Genomic DNA, 24,459 nt, shown 5'->3' on the forward strand with positions numbered 1-24,459 from the left:
TTTCCTGGCATTTTCTTAGTTATTGTGTTAAGACATTTATATTCTACATTTACTAAGTTTCACATGTACCCGTGTAACATGCACCGCAGGTGTAATCCCACCAATCACTCTCCCTACACCCACCTTTTTGCCTCCCTCCCCTCCCTCTCCTACCTCTCCCCCTTTCCCATATTCTTAGGTTATAAGTGGGTTATAGCTTTCATATGCAAGCCATAAACTAGTTTCATAGTAGGGCTGAGTACATTGGATACTTTTTCTTCCATTCTTGGGATACTTTACTAAGAAGAATATATTCCAGCTTCATCCATGTAAACATGAAAAAGGTAAAATCTCCAGCTTTCTTTAAGGCTGCATAATATTCCATGGTGTACATATACCACAATTTATTAATGCATTGATGGATCCATGGGCACTTGGGCTTTTTCCATGACTTAGCAATTAAGAATTGGGCTGCAACTCGGGAGGCTGAGGCAAGAGAATCACTTAAGCCCAGGAGTTAGAGGTTGCTGTGAGCTGTGTGATGCCACGGCACTCTACAGAGGGGTATAAAGTGAGACTCTGTCTCTACAAAAAAAAAAAAAAAAAGAATTGGGCTGCAATAAACATTCTGGTACAAATAACTTTGTTATAATGTGATTTTTGGTCTTCTGGGTATATACCTAGTAGAGGAATTATAGGATTGAATGCCATGTTTTTGTATGAGTATGCAGATTCCTGTTGTTACTGAGTTCAACTTTTATTCCATGGTGGTCTGAGAAGGAATAATTTCTATTCCTTTAAATTTACCGAGGTTAGATTTGTGACCTAAGATGTGATCGATTTTGGAGTATGTTCCATGGGCTGATGAGAAGTATGTGTATTCAGTTTTGTTGGGATGAAATGTTCTGCAGATGTCTGCTAAATCCAAATGTTGGATCATTAGGTTTAAATCTAAAATTTCTTTGCTCAGCTTCTTCTTGGAGGATCTATTCAACACTGCCAAAGGAGTGTTAAAATCTCTGACTATAATGGAGCTTGTGGAGATCAAGTTGCTCATGTCTGGTAGAGTTTCTCTTATAAATTGAGGCACATTCTGGTTGGGTGCATCAATATTAATAACTGAAATCTCATCATATTGAGGATTACCCTTAACAAATATGAAGTGACCATTCTTATTTTTCCTTAGTTTTGTTGTTTTAAAGCCTATTGTGTCTGCAAATAGAATTGCGACACCTGCTTTTTCCTGATTATTGTTTGTCTGAAATATGGACAACCATCCTTTCACCCTGAGTCTATATTTATCTTTTAAGGTAAGATGTAATTCTTGTATGCAGCAAATATCTGGCCTGAGTTTTTGTATCCAGTCAGCCAACTTGTGCCTCTTTAGAGGACAGTTTAAGCCATTCACATTAATGGACATTACTGATAAGTCTGGTAAAATTTTGGGTATCGAGTTTTTTGAAAGTCTAGTGGACATTTTTAATCCTTTCACATTGTGGAAGTTGGAGTTTGATCAAAAGTTTCTGAGTGAGTTTACCTTTGTGGTAGAGGATTGGGGTGGCCATTATGGAGGATAGGTCTGAGAATATCCTGAAGAGCCGGTTTCGTTATGGCAAATTCAACATGTGAATGTCATTGAAATATTTAATTTCTCCATCATAAATGAAACTCAGTTTAGCTGGATACAGGATCTGGGGTTGAAAGTTATTTTGTTTTAGAAGATTAAAAGTCGATGACCACCCTCTTCTGGCTTGAAAAGTTTCAGCATAGAGATCTGCAGTCGTTCTAATATTCTTTGTAGGTAATGGATTTCTTACGTCTGGCTGCTTTCAGAATTTTCTCCTTCATGTTACCTTTGGTGAAGTTAATTATGATATGTCTGGGGGATGTCTATTCGGGTTGAGTCGTGCTGGGGTTCTGAAAGTGTCTGCTATCTGAGTTTCAGAATCTCTTGGCATGTCTGGAAAATTGTCTTTCATAATTTCATGGAGAAGGGCCTCTGTGCCTTGCAAAGCCACTTCATCACTTTCAGGGATTCCAGTGAGGCGGATATTAGCCTTCTTTGAATTATCCCAGAGCTCTCTGAGAGAATGATCTGTTTTTGCTCTCCATTTCTCTTCTTCTTTGAGAGTTTAGGAGCATTCGAAAGCTGTGTCTTCAATGTCAGAATTCCTTTTTTCTGGTTGTCCACTCCTTTACTGAGGGATTCTACTGTATTTTTCAGATCTTTGAGGGCTGCAAATTCTTGCTTCAGTGCTTCAATATCTTTGGTGGTTTTGTCTTTAAATTTGTTAAATTCTTGAGACAACTTTTCAATTGCTCCTCGAATTCCTAATTCCAAATTTTCCTCCATTCTGAATTCGATTTCTGACATCTCAGCCAGCTGTTTATGAATAGGATCTTCAGTTACATCTGCCATGTCTTTCTTTGGGGGTGTTGATGTATTCTGGTTATTCATGTTACCAGAGTTTTTCTTCTGATTCCACCCCATGATTATTTTACACCATTTGACTTTTCTCTTAGAGCTTTGTCGAGGACCCATACAGCACTATGGCCTGAGAAACTGGGGACCTGTTTGGTGTGGTTGGGCTAAGTGGCTCTGTCTTGTTTTCAACTGGTCTCTGTCTAACCCTAGTGAAACAGTTAGTCTGGTTGAAGTCTCAGCTGTGGAGAAATACCAGCAATTAAATCACCCCGCACCCCCACAGGTAACAATTGGAAAAGGAAAATCAAACCTTCCTACAGGCACACACCCAGGGCACCACTTGGATAATCCTCGGGCGATTGGCTCAGTTCAAAAGGTCCAAATCAATTGTCTCAGTCAGCACCTGTCTGAGGTCGGAGAGTTTAAAAGGTCTCTGGCAACTAGATCACAGGGATCTGCTGACAACTCAAATATAACTTGCTCCGGTGCTCTGTGAAGTCTGGAGGACCCACCCAGCAAATAGATTAGTCTGGGAAGGTTGATGCCTCCTTCCCCACCTTGCACCTCTGTCGCAGCCAGTCACTGATAATCCTGCAGGGCTGTGACCCAGTTGCCTGCAATGAGCAGATACTCCAGGGTTTTGCATCCGCCTGAATCACAAGGAAATCTGTGTCTACTTGGTGAAGCCGCTGTTTTCTGCCTCTGTCTGGCAGGGGGAGGTGAGGCCTGACAACCTTGGGCGCTCAGTTCCAGCCCCACTCCTGATTGATGTTACCGACAGAACAGAACAACTTTGCAGGAATTTGTTTCTGTCCCTTCTAAATTCCCCTGCAGAAGAGAAGCTGTTTTGAGTTCCCAAAACGTGTGCCTCAGGCCCTGTCTGTGCTGCTGTACGGTCTCAGCTGTTTGTATTCGCAGCACGGTTATCTGTCAGTTCCAGCCTCTGCCTGCCTGCCTTTGTTTAAGCTGCTGGTCCCCTGGGGACTGAGTGCTTCTTAGTTTCAGTAAAGCTGTCTTCTGGGTCAGCCCTGCTCTGGTAATCTCCCGGCTGTGTGTGTGCGTTTTCTAGTCCGTGCACTCCATCCAGGACTTCCATCCTTGAAGCAGGCCAGTACTGCTTCAAGCAAACCGTTTATTCATGGGGCCTGCGTTTCCATCCCAGATCTGTTCCGCAGTGTGTCCCACCTGAGAAGATGCCCAGCCTCCTCTAGTTTCCCAGAGATACAGGGGGCGTGACTTGGGAATATCCAGAGGTGAGCCCTATTGTTGCCATAAACGGCTGCTGCTCTGCACCTCGGGGCACCGCTGCTCCAGCTTGGTTCCCTTTCAGCCCACTGTCCTCTCCTCACTCCCGTGCTGCAGAATCAGCATTGACCAGCTGCAGTCCAGGCCCTGTCCACACTCTTCAAGAAATCATCCAAGAATCTGGACTCCTGGGGGACAGGCCTCCAGACTTCAGTGTGAGAGTGGAGGGGAGTGCTGGGAGCTCAGAATTGCAGGTAGAGAGTATATTCAGTGTTTATACAATTTTATGCCTGTCAGGAGAACACCATGGCACCCTAGTAGGGGAGGTAGGTCCAGTTTTTAGAGGGTCTCTCCCGTGGAGTATAGGGGGAGGACCTTTGAACTCTGCTCTTTTGTTTGTGGGACATTCCGAGCTGTTCTCATTGGGCAGGGGACTCCTTTCCGCTTGGCGATGGATTTTGTACCTTTTGTTTGTATCCTTGGGGTTGCAGCTCTAATCCATCCATGGTTACTTGCTAAATTTCTGTCCTTTAACTCTCCTGGATGGAAGCCTCTGTAGAAAGCTGGCTTCAGTCAGCCATCTTGTCTCCAGTTTTTCTGTTTTTTAATAGAGACGAGGTCTGTCTTTTGCTCAAGGTGGTCTCTAACTTGTGAGCTCAAGTAATCCACCTGCCTTGGCGTCCCAGAGTGCTAGGATTACAGGCGTGAGCCACAGCATATTCTTTACCTCTTCCTCCTTGGAAGAGTTAGGTTCCCCAGCTTAATCTTCAAGGTGATGGCAGGTACTTGTGAGTGGGAATGAGCCACTCCCTGTTGGCTTGAGTTGGAAGGCTCTATGCTTAGCCTTAAGCATAACATCCTTATGGGTGTGTTCCCCCTGTCATTGATAGAAGTTTGTGTGGGAGAGCTGGCTGTGGATTTAGACTTTTGTGCCCTTCGTAAGCTCTGATCCCTTAGGTAGTGCATTGGAATGCCCTAATCATTAGGAGAGACCCTGTTAGCTCCCAGGATGTTGCTTGATCTCTCTTCCCTCAGAGGTGAGGGGAGGAGCCTGGCAGATGGTGACTTGATTGTGGGAGTCAGAGAAGGGCTTTGCAGAGCCTGGGTGGGCTCAGAGGTTGCTTTTCTGGCCATTAGGGGGAGACACTGGCATGAAGTTCAGGGCAGTCTCTCCAAGCTGGGAAAACTGTTTCTGAGGGAGGGAACTAAGTGCCTGTGTGCTGGGGCCTTGGAGCCAGACTCTTTTCAGCCCTTTCCAGTAGCACAGTTTTCTGCAGGGTTGGGTGATTACCCTCCTTATTCAGCCCTGGAACCCCACAGCACATTCCTAAGCAGAGTAGTCACATGAGTTCGTCACTGCCCAAGACTGGCCCAAGACCAGTGCATCCCAGTTTCACCACAAGATAGGTTTCTGTTCTCAGGTGTGTCTGCAAGAGGGACACTCCCTCTGGGAAGAAGGTGCTGCTTACGAGTTTCTTGGCTTAAGCTGTACTCCCTATGGTAATGAGCGGGGATGGGTGGCTGCTGCTCCTATTGAGGTGGTGGGCCCAAGGCATTTGGTTGCCATGGGAACCAGGGGCTGGCGTGATTCCCTGATATCACTCTTAACACTTTCCTCCCACCTGGAACCATGCTTCAGTTCATCTTCATCACAGACTGAGGAAGACTCCCATGTCACAAGAGGTGCTGTTGGTGCTACTCCTGCCTTACATCTTTCTCTTTATTACCAAGTGTTTTTGTCAAAAAAGAAAAAAAAGAGAGAGAGAAAAGAAACCTCTTCCTTTTATTGAGTGTAAAGGTAGAAATAGAGCAAAACGTAAAGCGTTCAGACAACATAGAAAATATAAAGAACCAGAAATTCACCCCTAATTCTCACCATCCTGAAATAATCATGATTAACATTTTCATATATAACCTTCTAGGGTTTATATTTTACTTACCTTGTTTTATTTTTTATAAATGGCATTACATCATGTGACTTGAAGCCCTTATTTTGTATTTTTGTGTATTTATAAACTCTTTAATATACCAGAAATATCTTTCTGTGTAAAATACAGATTTATATAGTCATTTTTAATTGCTTTGTGGGTTCCATTATGTAAATATACTGTTTATCTGATTATTTTCCTAATGATAGACATTTAATTTGTTATAAATTTTTCTTTTCATTGTCTGTACTTTGATCAGTAGTCTTATTACAACTTTATGAATTTTTCTATATCCTTGAGAAATTCTAAGCATAGAATTTCTAAGTTAGCAGGTATGCATATTAAAAATTTTTAATCCAGGATAACGCCTGTGGCTCAGCCCCATATACTGAGGGTGTCGAGTTCAAATCTGGCCTCGGCCAAACTGCAACAAGAAAGAAAAATTTATTTTAAATCCATGCAGCCAAATTGTCTTCCTGAAAGGCCAAATCAATTACAGTAGAACCTCTGTAAGTTGACCACCCAAGGGACCATAGCAAACTGCCAACATATAGAAGTAGTCAGCATAAGGAACTAGGCCTACTGTACTGGTGCATGTCTGGTCTATGAAAATTAGGTCAATTTACGAAGGTAGTCAGTGTTGGGAGGTGATTAACTATGAAGTTTCTACTATATTTTCTCACTTTTTTCAATAGTTGGCGATAACATTCTTGTTCATGTTTGTCAGTCTAATAGGCCAGGAATATGATGCCTGTACTGATTTATCTTTCTTTAATGACATCCACCAGTATATTGATTTATTGGGTTTTAGTAGAGATATGGTTTCACTCTGTTGCCCCAGGCAGAGTGCAGTGGCATCATCAGAACTCACTGCACCTTCAAACTCCTGGTGCTCAAGTGATCCTCCTGTCTTAGCTTCCTGGGTAGCTGGGACTATAGGCGCACCACCATGCCTGGATAATTTTTCTATTTTTTAAAGAAATGGGGTCTTGCTGAATTGCTCTACATGTTCTGTAACTCTTAGCTTCAGGGCATTCTCCTGCCTTGGCCTCCCATAGTGTCGGGATTACAGGTATGAGCCACTGTGCATAGCTTGTTTATTTTCTTTTGTGTGTTTTTGACCATTAATTGTTTTTCTTTTCTGAATTGTCTTTAACCCACCTTTCCTTAGATATGTTAGTACCTTTTTCCTGAACTTGTTTACCCAAGACATTTTTACTTCACTATACATTAGAGTCATTAAGACATGATATAAGGGAATTAGCACAGCCACATGCTTCTCCCTCCTGCTCATGATGACTGCCTCTTTTGACTTGCTCTCTGTGCTTTTCTCTGCTCTGTACTGTCTTCCCATTCAGTCGCTGCAGTCATGCCCTCTTCTCCCCTCACTCGCTGCCGTCCATGCCCTCTCCTCACCCACCGCCGTCTCTGTCTCCCCTCAGTCGCTGCCGTCCATGCCTTCTTGTCACCCACCGCTGTCTCTGTCTCCCCTCACTCACTGCCGTCCATGCCCTCTCCTCACCCACCGCTGTCTCTGTCTCCCCTCCCTCGCTGCCGTCCATGCCCTCTTCTCACCTCACCCACCACTGTCTCTGTCTCCCCTCACTCGCTGCCGTCCATGCCCTCTTCTCACCTCACCCACTGCTGTCTCTGTCTCCCCTCACTCGCTGCCGTCCATGCCCTCTTCTCACCTCACCCACCGCTGTCTCTGTCTCCCCTCACTCGCTGCCGTCCATGCCCTCTTCTCACCTCACCCACCGCTGTCTCTGTCTCCCCTCACTCGCTGCCGTCCATGCCCTCTTCTCACCTCACCCACCGCTGTCTCTGTCTCCCCTCACTCGCTGCCGTCCATGCCCTCTTCTCACCTCACCCACCGCTGTCTCTGTCTCCCCTCACTCGCTGCCGTCCATGCCCTCTTCTCACCTCACCCACCGCTGTCTCTGTCTCCCCTCACTCGCTGCCGTCCATGCCCTCTTCTCACCTCACCCACCGCTGTCTCTGTCTCCCCTCACTCGCTGCCGTCCATGCCCTCTTCTCACCTCACCCACCGCTGTCTCTATCTCCCCTCACTCGCTGCCGTCCATGCCCTCTTCTCACCTCACCCACCGCTGTCTCTGTCTCCCCTCACTCGCTGCCGTCCATGCCCTCTTCTCACCTCACCCACCGCTGTTTCTATCTCCCCTCACTCGCTGCCGTCTATGCCCTCTTCTCACTGCTGTGTTTTTTGCTCGCTGATTCTGTTCTTTCTCTCTGCCTTTGCCTACCTACACTTGTACACTTGTGCTCTGCACACCTCCACCCTCATTCTGGCTCTTGTTCCCACTAGCTGTGCTGTGTGTCTCTATTCTTTTTCTGATTACTCCTTCCTTCCCTGCTTTCCTTCAAGTTCTTGCTGTATTTGCCTCTGTGACATTTTTTCTGTTGTTTTCTCTCTTTTTCTTTACTTTCTCCATTATCTCTTTTCCTTGGTGTCTGTGTTCTGGTGAGGGAGAGGGGACAGATAGTTCACTACTTTTAGTTCAAAAAGAGAAACAAAAATGTTGAATTTATCAGCTATTTTTATAAAACAGATCAAGTTCATATCTGTCTTTATAAATAAGCCCAGATATGAAGAGAAATTATAGTCAAAAGCAATATCTTGAAACCCAAAGGTTAATTTTTTTTATGTAGTAAGAGAGAAAAATCAAGGTATAATGCTGTGCATACATATTATAATCCCAAATATATACACATATAATACATATACATCTGTATACATATGATTGGAACACAGTGTGTGTGTGTGTGTGTGTGTGTGTATATATACATGTGACTGGAAAAAATAAGATACTAACAGATTGTCCTAAAATTGTGGATTATGAAATTTTCTTTTTTTCTTTGAAACAGAGACTCACTCTGTCCTAGGTTAGAGGGATGTGGTGTCAGCCTACTTCACAGAAGCCTCAAATTCCTGGGTTCACGTAATCACGTGATCCTCTTGCCTCAGTCTCCCAAGTAACTGGAACTACAGGCACCCACCACAATGCCCCGCTAATTTTTCAGTTTTTAGTAGAGATGTATTCTCACTACTGCTCAGGCTGATCTCAAACTCCTGAGTCTAAGAGATCCTGATACCTCACTTTCCCAGAGTGCTAGGATTACAAGAATAAGCCGCTAGGCCTAACTGACAGATTTTTGTTTTATAATTTTCTGTTTTAGTTTTTTTCATAAGAAGCATATATGTTCTGATAAGAAACCATGAAAGTTGCTTTTGTTTGACATTAATAAAAGTGGGGCAAGCCAGACTGATCGAATAATCACAAAATGTATGAGTTGGGAAGGTGAATTCTCAAGCTTCTCACTGATTTATATTTTCTGCCTAAATGACCATTTTAAATCTCCAATCTGGTCATAAAGCTTCCTGGAAGTATAGTGAAAGAGTAGGATTAGGAAAGTATATTCAGTTTCTGTGCCAAGATAAAGTGGGATTTTCTTTTCAGTTCTGGTGCCTGGGTGCTGAGGGTTCAGTTTAATGTACTCCTCAGTTCACCACCTCACTGTTTAAAAGTTCATCCCCTGTCCCATCATTTCTGTCTTCACATAGGCAACTGGTCTTTTGTAGATTTTTTTTGGTTTATGAGTTCTTAGAAAATATATATTATGCAAATGTGTATGAATTTTCAACTTATATAGAGGTATACCATTATTTCTCTCATGTTCACTAGGCTTTGTATTTTCAAATACCTTCAAATACCTGTACATTGGTGTAAGTACAGGTTTCTAATCTTTGTGTAATATTCTATAGAGAGTGTATCTACTAGTTTACCCATGCACTTCCCTGTGATGGACACCCATCCAGGGACAGGTTGCTGTCAACGCCTCAGCACCACAAAACAGCCAATACATACCTTTGTCCATGTCCCCTTGGGGACTTGTGTGAGAATATCTTTAGCATATATATGCAGAGGTGGAATCCTTGGATCATAGGCTATATGTATATATAGCTATATATATACTTAATTTCCTACATTAGTACCAAAATTAACTTTGCAGTCTGTATTCCTACCTGCAATGCATGAAAGTTTATTTTCACACTCCTCAGCCAAGAGTTTTTTCTCCTTTTTCCCAAGAGTTAAGAAAACAATTTACTATGGGAAGATAGGTTTTTTTTTCTTTTTAATTAGATGCTACTTGTCTTGACCATCCACTGTGTCCTCACACTGTAATTTCCAAGAGTCTTTTAGAGATCTTGCTGTGCTTTCAGCCAAATGCATTTATTCATTCATTCGTCCAAATATAATTATAAAATATGACAGAAATACAGTAAGAGTGGGGTACTTTAACAAGCTTTTCTCAGATTTTGACATATAGATGAGAAAAGACAGGTAAGATTTTAATAACAATATTGACAAACTTGATCTAAATACTTATATAAAATATCATTCCCACAGACAGCATCTACATTTATTCTAAATACCCATAGAGTATTTATAAAAATTAATTGTACATTAGGCAGAAATGTTGATAAATCCCCAAAGTAGACATTTTATATGTAAGCCTATATCTCTAACCATAGTACAGTAAAAGTGGAACCTAACAATTTTTAAAATTAAATACATGAAAATTTAAAAGCACCATTATAAATAACTTCTGGGTTATAAAATAAACATGGAAATTATAGACATTTTCATTTAAAGACAGTAAAAGTGCCTATCAGACTTACGGCATATGGCTAAATTTATATCTACAGGAAGACTTTAAGTGATACTTTAGTTGAACAAGAACAACTACGAAGTAGTTGAATTAAGCATTCTACTTTAGCAGAAGTAAAACAAGGTTGGGCATGTGGCTCATGCCTGTAATCCCAGCACTTTGGGAGGTCAAGGAAGGAAGATCACTTAAGGCCAGGAGTTGAAGACCAATTTGGGCAATAATTAGTCCCCCATCTGTACAGAAAAACTTAAAAATTTATTCTCAACACAGCGTTCCTGGCAAAAATAATAAAAGACTTTAAAAAAATCGACTGGGGGTGGTGGTACATATCGATAGTCCCAGGTACTAGGGAGGCTGAAGCAAGAGGGTTGCTTGAAGTAGGAACTTTGAGGTTGCGGTGAGCTACCTCCAGCCCAGGCAACAGAGGACCCTATCTCACAACAACAAACAACAACAAGAAAAGTGAAGAAAACTAGAAGTAATCACTAAAATGGAAAATATATAAATCACATCTGTATCTAAAATTTATCAATATAACCAAGATCTAATTCTTTTTAAAAGAATAATAGACCACAATTTCTGGTTATTCTGACGAAGGAGAAAAGGATATCAACATTAGTAACATGGAAGGTTTTGACCATCGACAGATGTTTTTTAAAAATGATTTCTGTGTGTAACTTCAGATTGATATATTTTAAAATCTGGATTAAATGAATGATTTTCTAGGAAAATGTAAATTTAAAAAATTGGAGGTGTTGGCCACATACACCAAAACTGGTGGGTTTGAGCCCCTCCTGGCTCTGCTAAACAACAATGACAATTGCAACCAGAATAGCCAGGCATTGTGGTGGGCACCGGTAGTCCCAGCTACTTGGGAGGTTGAAGCAAGAGAATCACTTAAGCCCAAGAGTTTGAAGTTGCTGTGAGCTGTGATGCCACAGCACTCTACTGAGGGCAACATAGTAAGATTCTGTCTCAAAAAAAAAAAAAAAAAATGGAAAACTGTTGATAGTCTACAGCTCTTCCTCTCCCTTCCCCCATGTGCCCTCTAGAAATTTTGTATAAATGTGTGTTCCTACCAACAATATATGAGAGTGTGTTTCTTCATTCTCTTGCCTACTCCAGGTAGTACAAGTATTTTTAACTTTTGCTAATGCTTTAAAATGCATTTTTATTAGGTTCCAGATTTGCCATTTGTATTTCTTATTTGAGAGTTACCTTTTTATATCCTTTACCTTTTCTTTTTTGAAGGTTTTTTCCTATTGATTTTTTTTTTTGCAGTTTGTTTTGGCCAGGTTGGGGGGTGGTGTTTAAACTGCCACCTCTGGCACATGGGGCTGGCGCCCTACCCCTTTGAGCCACAGGAGCCACCCATTCCTATTGATTCTTAAGCATTAATTATATTGTTAATAATATAATAGTATTGTTATATAATCAACTTATTTATTCCATGTTAAGAAACATCTTTTAACCTCAAGATTATTTTTAAAAATTCTGTTTTTCTTTAAGTATTTTTTTGGGGAAGGAAGGCAATAAATTTTAACTTTTAATCTATATGAAATTTATTTTATATACCTAGTTATACTTTTTATTTCCACATAGGTAGTTGCCAGTAAAGATCTTTAAATGAGAAAGTAGTATTCATGAATTAATTTATTACAAATATCTAATATTCTTTTGTTAATCGGGACATCAGCGAGTTGGACTTGGTAATTAATTAGCATAGTTCTTTTGAAATTTTAATTTGGAAAAACTGGAAACAATGTGTGGATACTTTATCAAAATGGAAAATTTCATAGAAGAAAATAATTCTGATTGAAATATGAACGAGTTTTATTAAACTTGAAGTTGGATCTGAACATCTAAGTGAAAATGTCTAACAAGTTGTGTATATATGACCTCATGAGTGAAATAGATTTTAGAGGCTCAGCGCCCATAGCACAGTGGTTATGGTGATGGCCACGTGCACCAAGGCTTGTGAGTTCAAACTCAGCCTGGGCCAGCTAAAGATCAGTGACAACTGCAACAAAAAGCAGCCAGGCTTTGTGGCGTATGCTTGTAGTCCTAGCTACTTGGGAGGCTGAGGCAAGAGAATCACTTAAGCCCAAGAGTTTGAGGTGCTGTGAGCTGTGATGCGATAGCATTCTACTGAGGGTGACATAATAAAACTCTGTCTCAAAAAGAAAAAAAAATATTTTAGAGTCATCATGTAATAATCCTCACAGATAATGTGTATTAAAGACAAAAGTAAAAACACTTAGGAGAATGCAAAGAAGAAAAAAATACATGGGACTCCTTCCAGACCATTAATTTTTCAAACCTGATAGAAAAACCTGAGTTCCTGTTTCTGCACATTTTTTTGTTGTTGTTTGTTTTGGCTTTTGTTTTACTAACCACTGTACAAACAAGGATTCTGCAAGCTTTTATTTCTAGGAACTAAATTTATGTTAAAGTGTTATATATTTTTTTTTTGACAGATAACTATGTTATTGTGTCACCCCTTACTGGTTAGTTTACTGGTAACTTATTGAAGCTACAGTTCAGTGGATCTGCACATTTCTAAAAACTTTTGACAAGACTCTTTTGGTGTGATAGACTTTATTTTTCATTTTGACTCTGTCTTATCAGTATCTCTGGTCCTAAACTCGAGTGGTTATAAATGAATTAGCATAAACCCATTCCTCTAAACTTTAGAGTCTAAAGCAGCTGTTCTCAATCTTCCCACATTCAGAAAAGCTGTGTAGGGTCATATAAAAACATAGACTTTTTCCTGTTTCCCAAGCTCATTTCCCACCTAGAAAGTAATTTTTTAACTGAAAACCTTTTATTTCTGGGTCTGTCTGATACCTTTAATCAATAAATAAGGGGAATACATAATTTTTTAATTGCACAGTTTATGAGTACCTGCTCTTATTTATTTATTTATTTATTTATTTTTTAGAGACAGAGTCTCACTTTTGTCACCCTCAGTAGAGTGCTATGGCGTCACAGCTCACAGCAACCTCCAGCTTTGGGGCTTAGGCGATTCTCTTGCCTCAGCCTCCTGAATAGCTGGGACTATAGGCGCCCACCACAATGCCTGGCTGTTTTTTTGTTGTAGTTTGGCTGGGGCTGGGTTCAAACCCACCACCGTCAGTATATGGGGCCAGCACCCTACTCGCTGAGCCACAGGCGCTGCCCTATAAATTTTAATTATATTAAAAAGTACTATAAGAAACCTGAAACATCTCTAAGATGGTGGCATTTATTTCCTTTCCCCAGTGTAAAATAAGGCATCAGAGGTGCCTTTTTTCCTTAATGATTTAAAACAAGCTAGCTGGGTGCAGTGGCTCACAACTGTAATCCCAGCACTGTGGAAGACTGAAGGGGGGTGGATTGCTTGCACTCATGAGTTCAAAACCAGGCTGAGCAACAGCAAGACCTCATCTCTACTAAAAATAGAAAAATTAGCTGGGCATAGTTGAGCTTGCCCATAGTTCCAGCGACTCAGGAGGCTGTGGCAAGAAGACTGCTTGACCTCAAGAGTTTATGAGCTATGAGAACACCATGGGACTGTAGCCTGAGCAACAGAGTGAGACTCTGACTCAAAAACAGAAAAAGAAGCAGCCAGAATATAACTGCTTCTGGGAACATAGTCTTTTCCCAGACTATGCAACAGAAAGCTTGAACCATGATAGCTGATGATGTTTATTAATTCGTAGTCACTAAATCTTCACATGTAAGCTCCACTGCAGAGAACTGAGTGAGCTAATCCACATTCACACCTGAAGGGATGATACTATCCTTAGAGGAGATGTCCAGGTTTCTCCCGTGGACTAAGGACAGTGGACTGTTGTGGTTCACCAACAGCATCTGTAAATGAATTAAGAAAAAAAGTTTTATCCTATGATGGGCCCTCAACACAAATTGTTGGACACAAGTGCAGGCCCATACATTGTGACTAATGTTATTAATCTGTGGGTGAAAGTCAACATTACATGCCATGATTTTGTGATCAGGACAGTTTGCACTTGGCTCTAGCGCTAAGTGTTTCTAGTGCTGTATCAATACAGCATCCAGGTACCTAATTATTGTTCGGATTCTCTGTTCTTTATTATGTGAAAGTAACATTGTTTAACATTCTGTTGTTTTTGTATCACTGATACAATAACATAGGAGATGCAGAACCACAGGGCATAATAAGCTTTTTTCTCCAAATAAGACTTCATATTCTACACTCATTTCAGAGTGGATGTGTGAATATACACGTTTATAGCTTTCTTGAGATATTTCACATGCTGTAAGATTCACCTATGTAAAGTGGTCAGTTTAACAGGTTTTAGTATAATAGAATTGTGTGATTATCACCTTAATCTAATTTTAGGACATTTCCAACACCCTTTTTAAAAACTGTATACTTTAACAGTTCACAGTCAGTCCTCATTTCCGCCTCCTCCTACCTCTGTCCCAGGCACCCACTAATTAATTCCTTTCTCTACTCTGGACGGTTCATATAAATGTAATCAAACAATGTGTAGTCTTTTGTGACTGACTTCTTTCACTTAATGTCTTCAAGGTTCATTCACATCACAGTGTGTGCTTATTCCCTTTAATGGCCAAATAATATTCTAGTGTAGGACTATACCACATTTTATCCATTCATCAGTTCATGGGCAGTTGGGTTTCTATTTGGGGGCTATTATGAGGAAAACCATTCTGAACATTCATAAATATGTTTATGTGTGTGAATATATTTTCATTTGTCTTGGATATATACCTAGGAGTGGAATCGCTGAATCATAAAACTCTGTTTAACTGAGGATTTGCCCAACTGTTTTCCAAAGTACTTGCACTATTCTCCATTTCCACCAGCAATGTGTGAGGGTTCCGATTTCTCCACATTCTAATAAACACTTGTTTCTGTCTTTTTGATTTTCACCATCCTATGGCTGAATAAATATATTTTATTGAGAGGGAAATTATTTTTAAATGATTACTTTTTTATAGGCAGGAATTACTAAAGAATTTGAACTAAAAAAAGAAATGCACACACAAAGTATTTTCATTTAATCCAATGTAATTGTATTTTTTTCACACCCTATGGTACATACCATGACCGGTTGTATACTTTGGAACTGCAGAAAGTTCATGGAATCTCAGCCTCAGAAGGCGCTCTGGGTGTTCAATCCTGTTCATTCCAACCATGTGGATATTTTTCTATCTGTACCAAAGGGACCTCTGCCTCAGCAGCTCTACCTCTTATTACTTACAGGTGGCTCATTCCACCTGTCTAAGTCTCCAGTTATGAAAGGTCCAAAATCTTGCACTGGAAACCTTGACTCTCTGTTCCTGGAACTCTGAAAAACACAGGAAAGAAATCTCATCTTCTCCCTTTCAGGTCCCCATCTCATTCCCTGAAGTGTTTTCTTTCCTTTTTAGTCTTTGTACCCTCCCACCCAGGTCATGGTTTCCATTCTCCTTGTGAAATTGGTAGCTTTCCTGGGTCCAAGTTTGTTGATAACCTATAATTTAACATGTCCCTTTGAGCTAAGAATGTGATTCAGGTGGGGAGAGCACATTGGGAAAACTAACTTAACCACCTTCCTTTCAGTGACTAAAGCATTCCTGTCTTAACTACTGTTGAACTCATATCTTTGTTGCCACACCTTTCTCCGTGTGTGTGTGTGCACTTATTCTTATTTCTTAAACTGATAATACGACCACATGGTACAACATTCAAAGAGTGTAAAAGAGTATTTGGTGAAAAGTGCCCTTTCTGCTGTTCCACAGACATCCAGCTGCCCTTCCCAGAGGCATTGTTACCAGTTGCTTCCATATCTACAGAGATTTTTTTTTTTTAAAGAACAGCTTTATTGACTATGATTTGTGTACCAAAAAACTTCATGTATTCCAAGTATACAGTTATTTTTTAGTAAATTTATAGAGTTGTGCAGTCATCACCACAGTCCACTTTTAGAACATTTTTGTCTCCACAAAAAGGTCCCTTGTACCTGTTTGAGTCAATCCACATCCCAGCCCCAGGCAACCACTTATCTGTCTTTTCTTTACATTTCATGTAAATGCATTGTTACAACATGGTCTTTTGCAACCCCGTTCTTTTGCTTGACATAATGATTTCAAGCTTCATCCATCTTGTACTAAGTATCAGTAGTTTCTTTTTGTTGCTGAATAGTATTCCACTGAGTGGATATACCACATTTTATCAGTTTATAGACATTTTGATTATTTCCTTTTTTGGATAATATTAATGCTACTATTAACATTTGTACAAGTTTTTGTGTGGGAATACATTTTCATTTGGTGGGAGTGGGGAGAGTATTAACCTAGGAATGGAATTGCTGGATCATATGGTAAGTTTATGTTTAACTTTTTAAGATACTGCCAAAACATTTTCTCAAGTGGCTGCATCATTACATTCCTAACTGGTTTCAGTTTCTCCATCTCCTTGTCAATACTGGCTGTTTTCCATCCTTTGGTTTATAACCGTCCTTGTGTTTATGAAGTAGTGTCTCATTGTGTTATTTATAAATTTATTTATTTATTTTTTGACAGTCTAACTTTGTCACTTTTGGTAGAGTGCTGTGGCTTCATAGCTCACAGCAATCTCATTGTGATTTTTAATTTGAATTTCCCAATGACTGGTGATGATGATGAACATTTTTTCATGTATTTATTGTTCACTCTTCTATATGTCTATCCACATCCTTTACCCATTTTCAAATTAGGCTATTTGTCTTCTTACTGAGTTTTAAGAATTCTTTATGTATTCTAGTTAAAAGTCCTTTATCAGATGTGTGATTTACAAATAATTTCTCCCAGTCTGTGGCATGACTTTTTCATTTAAAACTGTCTTCTGAAGTGCAAATGGTTTTAATATAGTAATCATGAAGCCCATTTTAAAATGTTTTTCTTTCATGGATCATACTTTGGTGTTATATTTAAGAACTCTTTGCCTCACCAAAGTCACAAAGATTTTCTACTATGTTTTCTTTAAAAAATTTTACAGTTTTAGGCCTTATACTAGGTGTAAGGTTCATTTTGAGTCTATTTTTGCATATGATTTGGTATCTGGATTCATCTTTTTGCACATGGATATCCAATTGTCCCAGCATCATTTGTTTAAAAGACTGTCCTTTCTTCCATTGAATTACCTTGGCACCTTTGTTGAAAATTGATTGATCATAAATGTAAGAGTTTGTTTCTGGACTCCATAATTTCTGTTACATTGATTGATATGCCTGTGTCTATTCTTATGCCAATACCACAATCTCTTGATTACTGTAGCTTTATAAATTTTGGTATTGGGAATTGTAAGTCCTCCATCTTTGTTCTTTTTTTTTCTTCTTTCCAATAATTTTTGGCTCTTGTAGGTCTTTTCATTTTCATATAAATTTGAGGCCAGCTCATAGATTTCTTTAAAAAGCTTGCTGAGATTTTGATAGAGATTGTGTAGCTTTTGATAGAAATTTTGATAGAGATTCTGTAGATTAATTTGGGGAGAATTGCCATCCGAACAACTTTGCTCTTCCAGCCCACATATGTGAAGTATCTCACCATTTATTTAGATCTTTAATTTCTTTCAGCAATGTCTTTTTAGTTTTTAGTGTGCAACTCTGACACTTCTAATGTAAATTTTATTCCTAAATATGTTTTTCTTTTTGAAGCTACTATGAATAGAATTGTTTTCTTAATTTAATTTTCAGGTTGCTCATTGTTAAATACAATTTTTTTTTATGTTATTGATCCTATATTCCACAACCTGGCTAAATTTGTCTATTAGTTCTAATACTTCTTTGTGGATTCCTTAGTACATGTATTTTCTACAGACAAGATTTTGTCATTTGTAAATATAACCAGTTTTACTTCTTCTCTTCCAATCTGGATTCTTTTCTTTCAGAGCTATTTTATAAATAAAAAAGCAAACACCTACATATGTTTTCTACTCTTTTTCACAAAAAATAGTGGCATACTTTGCTTTTTATACTTTAATGTTTTTGTTGAAAGTTCATCTACTTCGGTACCTCAAGTGCTTTCTCCCTCTTTTGTGCACCTGCAGAGAGGGTACCATGTATCATCCATTGGAGTGTCTTTTGGAGTTTTTTTTAACCATCATAGTAGTTTCATAGTTTTATATTAGTTTTTTATGATTTAGCATCTAAATCACTGGTTCTTTTTCTAATGCTTCTGTAATTTCAGAAATGCAGATTTTGAAAATCTAGGTGGAAAAACTGGCACATAGAAGTGGCTTTCTCAAAGAGAGATAGCTAGTAAAAAACTCCAAATACGGAGCTTTTACTGCTACATCAAAGTTGCTCCCATTCCTCCTATCTATTGTGCAGGACTTTACAATTTCCACGCTGAACATCTTCATGTTTGATTGAGCCCATCGTTCTTGTTATCATTTGGGATCCTGATAGCCATTCAGATACTCCACGATGTGCATTATATGGAAATTCTCCTGCTTTCCATGTCTCTAAGAAAATGATATATAGTATGTCAAGAAATAGCCAGAGCCAGACCCAGTGACTGGCACACAGTAGGTGCTTAGTAAATAGCTGATGTCAGAGGCAAGAAGTACTACTCAGTAAAGGCCCCTGTCTGTGTTAAAATAATATTTGGGTAAGGTTGGTTCAACAGTTATGGTTCTACCAACGTGTATTATTATCCAAACCATATAATGTCACATTGCCCTCAAAGATGCCATGAAATGCCTTGTTATTTTGTTCTAATGTAAGTGTACTCTCCTATACATTCTTTTGGTCCGCCAATCAAGCAACCATATCTACTAGGAAAGACAAGGGTAACCTGGCAGGGCCTTTTTTGCCTGTTTCCTTGAGCCCTGGCTGAAATTTGCTAATCTTTCCATTGATCTCCAATTCCTTGCAAATTATCAGATCAGTGATCCATCCTAAATTGGTCAACCCACCAGTTTGCAATGCTTAACTTTCTGAAAATCAACACATTTCCTGTCATCAAATGTCTAGGATTCTGTTGGAAGTTTCCTGAGGCCCTGGGATATAATTTATTTTGTTTAAGGAAGCACTTTCAGTTACCTCTCCTTACTTGGGCTTTAATTCACCTTGATCAAACTTGATTAAGTAGAAAATTGCCTGGCATTTATTTAAAATATAGATACCCAGACCCCTCCCCTAGAGATTCCAATCCATTATTCCATATTAGCCCTTTCCCAGGTTATCTGTATGATGAACAAGTTTAAGGAATACTTGTTTTATATAATAGTATTTCATACTACAAAATTACATCAAAATTATATGCAGAAGATTTATTAGACTGTTTGGTTAGCATCCTCTTCAGAGTTGTTCCAAGCCAGAGAATATGCCCAGCCTCTCTTTGTCTTATACTTTTGCAGTAGCTCAGGACCTATTCAACGGCAACAGTATTCTCCTCAGTGATACATGGCAGCATGATCACATCGTTTTAGACTTCTTCAACTGCATTTTAGCAATTTGAATTAGATAAGAAAGGGCTCCTGGGGACCTGTAGGCTTACTTCTGTGGGTTAGCTTTGCCAATGATTGCAGCTAACCATAACAAGATCTCTTTTATTTTTCCAGGTGCCAAACCATATGATTTCTTCTGACTCTGTTTCGTCTTCCCCCAGTACCTTCTTGAGCTCGAACTCTACTCTTTGCAATAAGCAAAATGTACATATGTTAAACAAGGGTGTACAAGCAGGTAAATTTTTTGAAGTTAAACTTTTCCATTGAAATAAAAGCGGCTCTTAAACATGTAAGATACTTAACTTCACTCATAATAAAGGTAATTAAGATTAAAACTGTATCCAACTATTTTTCACCTGTCAGATTGGCAAAACTCAAGTTTGATAGCAAGTTGGTGGGCAAGAGTGTGGGGAAATGGGTGCCCTCAATATATTTAGGAGTCGAAGTTGGTACGCTGTGAAAGGCAGTTTGATAGTTCCTATCAAAGTTACTCTGGCCCAGCATTTTTTTGCATGTGCATTTTGTCCTATAGATATATTGTGTATGTGTGGAATTTAGCCTGTAGATATATTTGCATATGTGCAAAATGGCAAAAGTACCAAACTAACCATTGAAGTATTGTTTGTTATTGCAGAAAATTAAAGTCAACTTAGATATCCATCAATAGCTGAATGGTCGATTCAATTATTTTACATCATACAGTGAAATCCTAAATAAAATGAGGAAGCTCTCTGTACTTATAGGGAAAGAGCTCTAAGATACATAATGCATAAAAAAATCAAGGTGCAGAGCAGTGTATGGCATACTGCTGGTTTATTTTTTTAAAAAGTAAAAGAGAGAAATGTTTGAATATGCAAACAAAAAACAAAACAACCTTCTTGGGGGTAGGCCATTCTCTCGTTCCTTTTCTCTGCGCCCTCCCTCCCATCTTCCCTTCTTTCACTCCCTGCTGTCTGCTCTCATCTCTTCCCCACACTCTCTAACCTTTCTGTAACATAAAATAAACTTATACTTTTATATTCAAAAAAATCCAAAAACTTTATACCTTTTGATTTTATAAAACAAAAATAAATTGTTCTTTTGATTTTTTTTTTTTCTCTCCTTCAAGTCATATCTTTACTTCTGTCAATCTCTTCCATACCTGGGTGACTGCCAATAGGACAGTAAGTGTTTATTTTCTTTCTCACCTGGGATCAGAACCAAAATCTTTATCCTTTGAACCCATATTAGTTCTTATTTCCCTCTAATACTTAAGGTAGCTTAGATACTAAAACTCTCTTTTCTTTCTCCTTATCCTTTCCTCCCTCTTTCTTCTCTTCCTTTCTCTTCTTCCATCCTTCACCCTAAATAAAGGCAGTATGTTTCTGAAGCACTAAGAAGGGGTCACTTGCTGACTCGAACAGACCCCTTAACTTAGCCTCAAGTCTGTTCCCAGAGATATCGATGATCTTTCCTTTCAGGTAACTTGGAGATTGTGAATGGTGCCACAAACCACACTCGAGATGTTGGGATGACTTTCCCAACTCCAAGTTCTAGCGAGGCTAGATTAGAAGAGGACAGTGATATGACTTCTTGGCTAGAAGAAAAAAATGAAGAGAAAGTTCTCTTTACCAGTTATTCTGAGGACGAAAACTTAAAGAAGAACAAGCAGACTTTCTGTGAAGGTCGGTTTCTAATTATAGATTTTGTAGCAGAAAAAAGTGAATTTCAGTTCCCTTGCAAGGCTTAAGATTCTTCGTTTCCAAATGACTATGTTGAGTCCACCTGGCTTCCGCCATCACCTTGGCAAGGTTATAGAGTATCTAGTACTACATTTACAGAATCGTATCTGTAGTTATACCTGACTCAGGGGCACCGTGGTGACCTCTGGCAACTGAGTCCCCTGAAAGTCTATATTATGTGCATGTCTTTGATGGGAACTGGGTGGATTATAAAAAAAGAAAAATATTTTTTCCTTCTTAAAAATATTTCCTACAGGGGTTTCATGGTTTGTTCCTGTGGAAAATGTGAAGTCTGAATCTAAGAAGGAAAATCTGCCCAAGATTTATGGCCCTGGTATCTCCTGGTTTGAACCAGTAACCAAAACCAAACCCTGGAGGGAGCCACTGCGGGAACAGAACTGGCAGGGACAACGCATGGATGGTGGGGGCTCACTGGCAGACCCAGGCAGAGGAGATGGCAGAGATGCACTGAAGTCACTTGTGAGAGCAACCCTGCAGGTGCAGTGACATTGAATTACTTTAGCCCTCTGTTTAGGGAGAAGAAAGTCAAGACACAAAGAAGTTGCATCTGTGACTTGGCATGCTGAGGTTTATTCCTGTAACTTCCACAGTTCATCTGTTTTCATTGCGTAAGGACTTGGTTTCCCATTATTAATCAAAAATTGCCTTTCTCTTAACTGTTCTGAACAGTGCGTGACTCTCAAAATCTGAGGACAAGGCAATAGAAGGGGGTCTGTTTTAGCACTGTTCATCGGTCTCGTAGATATCTGCATGTATAGTGCTCAGATGCCTGAGGTTTGTGTCAGCCTCATATGTATTCCTCTATTTATGTAACTGCTATTCCTGCTTAAGATAGGATTTAAAAGGCACCTAGTCTCTTCTTATATGTCTCTTGGAGGATAAAGGAAATGTTATTTCAAGAAGTATTTGAAAGGAAATTTAAAATAGTACAATGGGCAGAGCTCTATCCCATTGATGTTTGGGAGAATTGTGATTGCCACAGTCTTAGTTCATAACTTCAAAGATATTTTTCTGATTCCTTTGATTTCCCTGTTGGAGCTTCCCCCACCAGAGAGGTCTCAGAGTATTCTTCAACTCTGGATATTTTCTAAGCATTAGCAACAGGCTCTCCAAACTCATCGAGCAGGGATTGTTTTTCTAGGCACTTGACATGTAGACTATAGCATTAATGTGAAGTCTGGGTTGGGTATTTTTCTCCTCAGGAATCACTTCAGCTTCACAGACCTGACTTCATCTCACGCTCTGGAGAGCGGATAAAGCGCCTGAAGTTAATAGTCCAGGAGAGGAAGCTGCAGAACGTATTCCAGAGTGAGCGGGAGGCGCTGTTCAATACTGAATGGCAGGGCCGCCGGAATCCCACCCATCTGCTACCCAAGAGAAGTACACCTACTTGTTCACTTTCCTATCATTGTAACATAGAAGGCATGGTATGCCACTTTGCTGTGGATCACTGCTAAATGCTAGGCCAGTTACCTGGACAGAAAGTGGCTTTTTGCTTGCTAAGACGCAAGTCCTCCTTCCCTAGCAGAATCTGTCTAACTTTTCTCTCAGCACTATTATGATACAAGTTCATTCTAGCCCTGTCACTGTATTTTAAAGAGAAGAGTGTGCAGGATCCAGGCACAGTGGCTTACACCTATAACTCCAGCATTTTGAGAGACTGAGGCAGGAAGATTTCTTGAGGCCAGGAGTTCAAGACCAGCCTGGGAAACATACCAAAATTCTATCTCTGGGGTGGCGCCTGTAGCTCAGTCGGTAAGGCGCCGGCCCCATATACCGAGGGTGGCGGGTTCTAACCCGGCTCCGGCTGAACTGCAACCAAAACATAGCTGGGCGTTGTGGCGGGCGCCTGTAGTCCCAGCTACTCGGGAGGCTGAGGCAAGAGAATCGCTTAAGCCCAGGAGTTGGAGGTTGCTGTGAGCTGTGTGATGCCATGGCACTCTACCGAGGGCCATAAAGTGAGACTCTGTCTCTACAAAAAAAAAAAAATTCTATCTCTACAAAAAAAAATTAAAAATCAGGCAAAGTGCCGTGGTTCACACCTGTAACCCTAGCATTTGGGAGGTGAAGCAGGAAGATTTCTTGAGACCAAGAGTTTAAGACCAGTCTGAGCAAAAGCAAGACTGTTTCTATGAAAAACAGAAAAATTACCTGGGTGTGATGGAGCTTGCCTGTAATCCCAGCCACTTGAGAGGCTGAGGCAGGAGAATCACTTGAGCACAGCAGTTTGAGATTGCTGTGAACTATGATGATGCCACTGCACTCTAGCCCAGGCAATAGCACAAGACCCTATCTAAAAATAAATTAGCCAGTTGTGGAGTATGTATCTGTAGTCCTAGCTACTGGGGAGGCAGAGGTGGAGGGATCTCTTGAGCCTAGGAGTTCAGGGTCACAGTGAGCTATAATCACACCACTGTACTCCAGCCTGGGCAATGGAATGAGACTCTGTTCCTAAAAATAAACAAGGGTGTACAATGAGAAGGGCTTTTTTGTGTGTGTGTGAAACAGTCTCATTTTGTTACCCATGGCAGAGTGCCATGGCATCATAGCTCACAGCAACCTCAAAGTTTTGGGCTCAAGTGATTCTTATGCCTCAATGCCTCAACCTCCCCAGTAGCTGGGACTACAAGTGCCAGCCACAACACCCGGCTATTTTTAGAGACGAGATCTTGCTCTGGCTCAGGCTGGTCTTAAACCTGTGAGGCCCAGCAAGCCACACGCCTCAGCCTCCCAGAGTGCTAGGATTACAAGAGTGAGCCACCACGCCTGGCCTGAGAAGGGCTTTTTTATAAACCAGCTCTGTGTCCATAAGCAAGTTAATTCCAAAAGTACAATTTTTTTCATTAAAGGTGGGGCCAATTCCAGGCTTGCCCACTTCACAGAATAGTAATAATAATAATAAAAGCACTTATGGGGCTGGACACTGTGGCTCACGCCTGTAATCCTAGCACTCTGGGAGGCTGAGGTGGGTGGATTGCCTGAGCTCAC

General features: G+C 40.1%; 1 protein-coding gene across 1 annotated transcript in view; it reads left to right on the forward strand.

Moving 5' to 3' along the window:
• ALMS1 (ALMS1 centrosome and basal body associated protein) overlaps positions 1-24,459 on the forward strand; it is a 204,946-nt gene that overhangs the window by 170,777 nt on the left and 9,710 nt on the right. The window contains exons 18-21 of the mRNA XM_053588296.1: positions 19,844-19,964; positions 21,190-21,393; positions 21,707-21,948; positions 22,674-22,851. Of these exons, the coding sequence (XP_053444271.1) occupies positions 19,844-19,964; positions 21,190-21,393; positions 21,707-21,948; positions 22,674-22,851 (745 nt within the window). The remainder of the gene's footprint in view (positions 1-19,843; positions 19,965-21,189; positions 21,394-21,706; positions 21,949-22,673; positions 22,852-24,459) is intronic.

Source organism: Nycticebus coucang, chromosome 4 (genome assembly GCF_027406575.1).
Source record: "Nycticebus coucang isolate mNycCou1 chromosome 4, mNycCou1.pri, whole genome shotgun sequence".
Classification (NCBI taxonomy): Eukaryota; Metazoa; Chordata; class Mammalia; order Primates; family Lorisidae; genus Nycticebus; species Nycticebus coucang.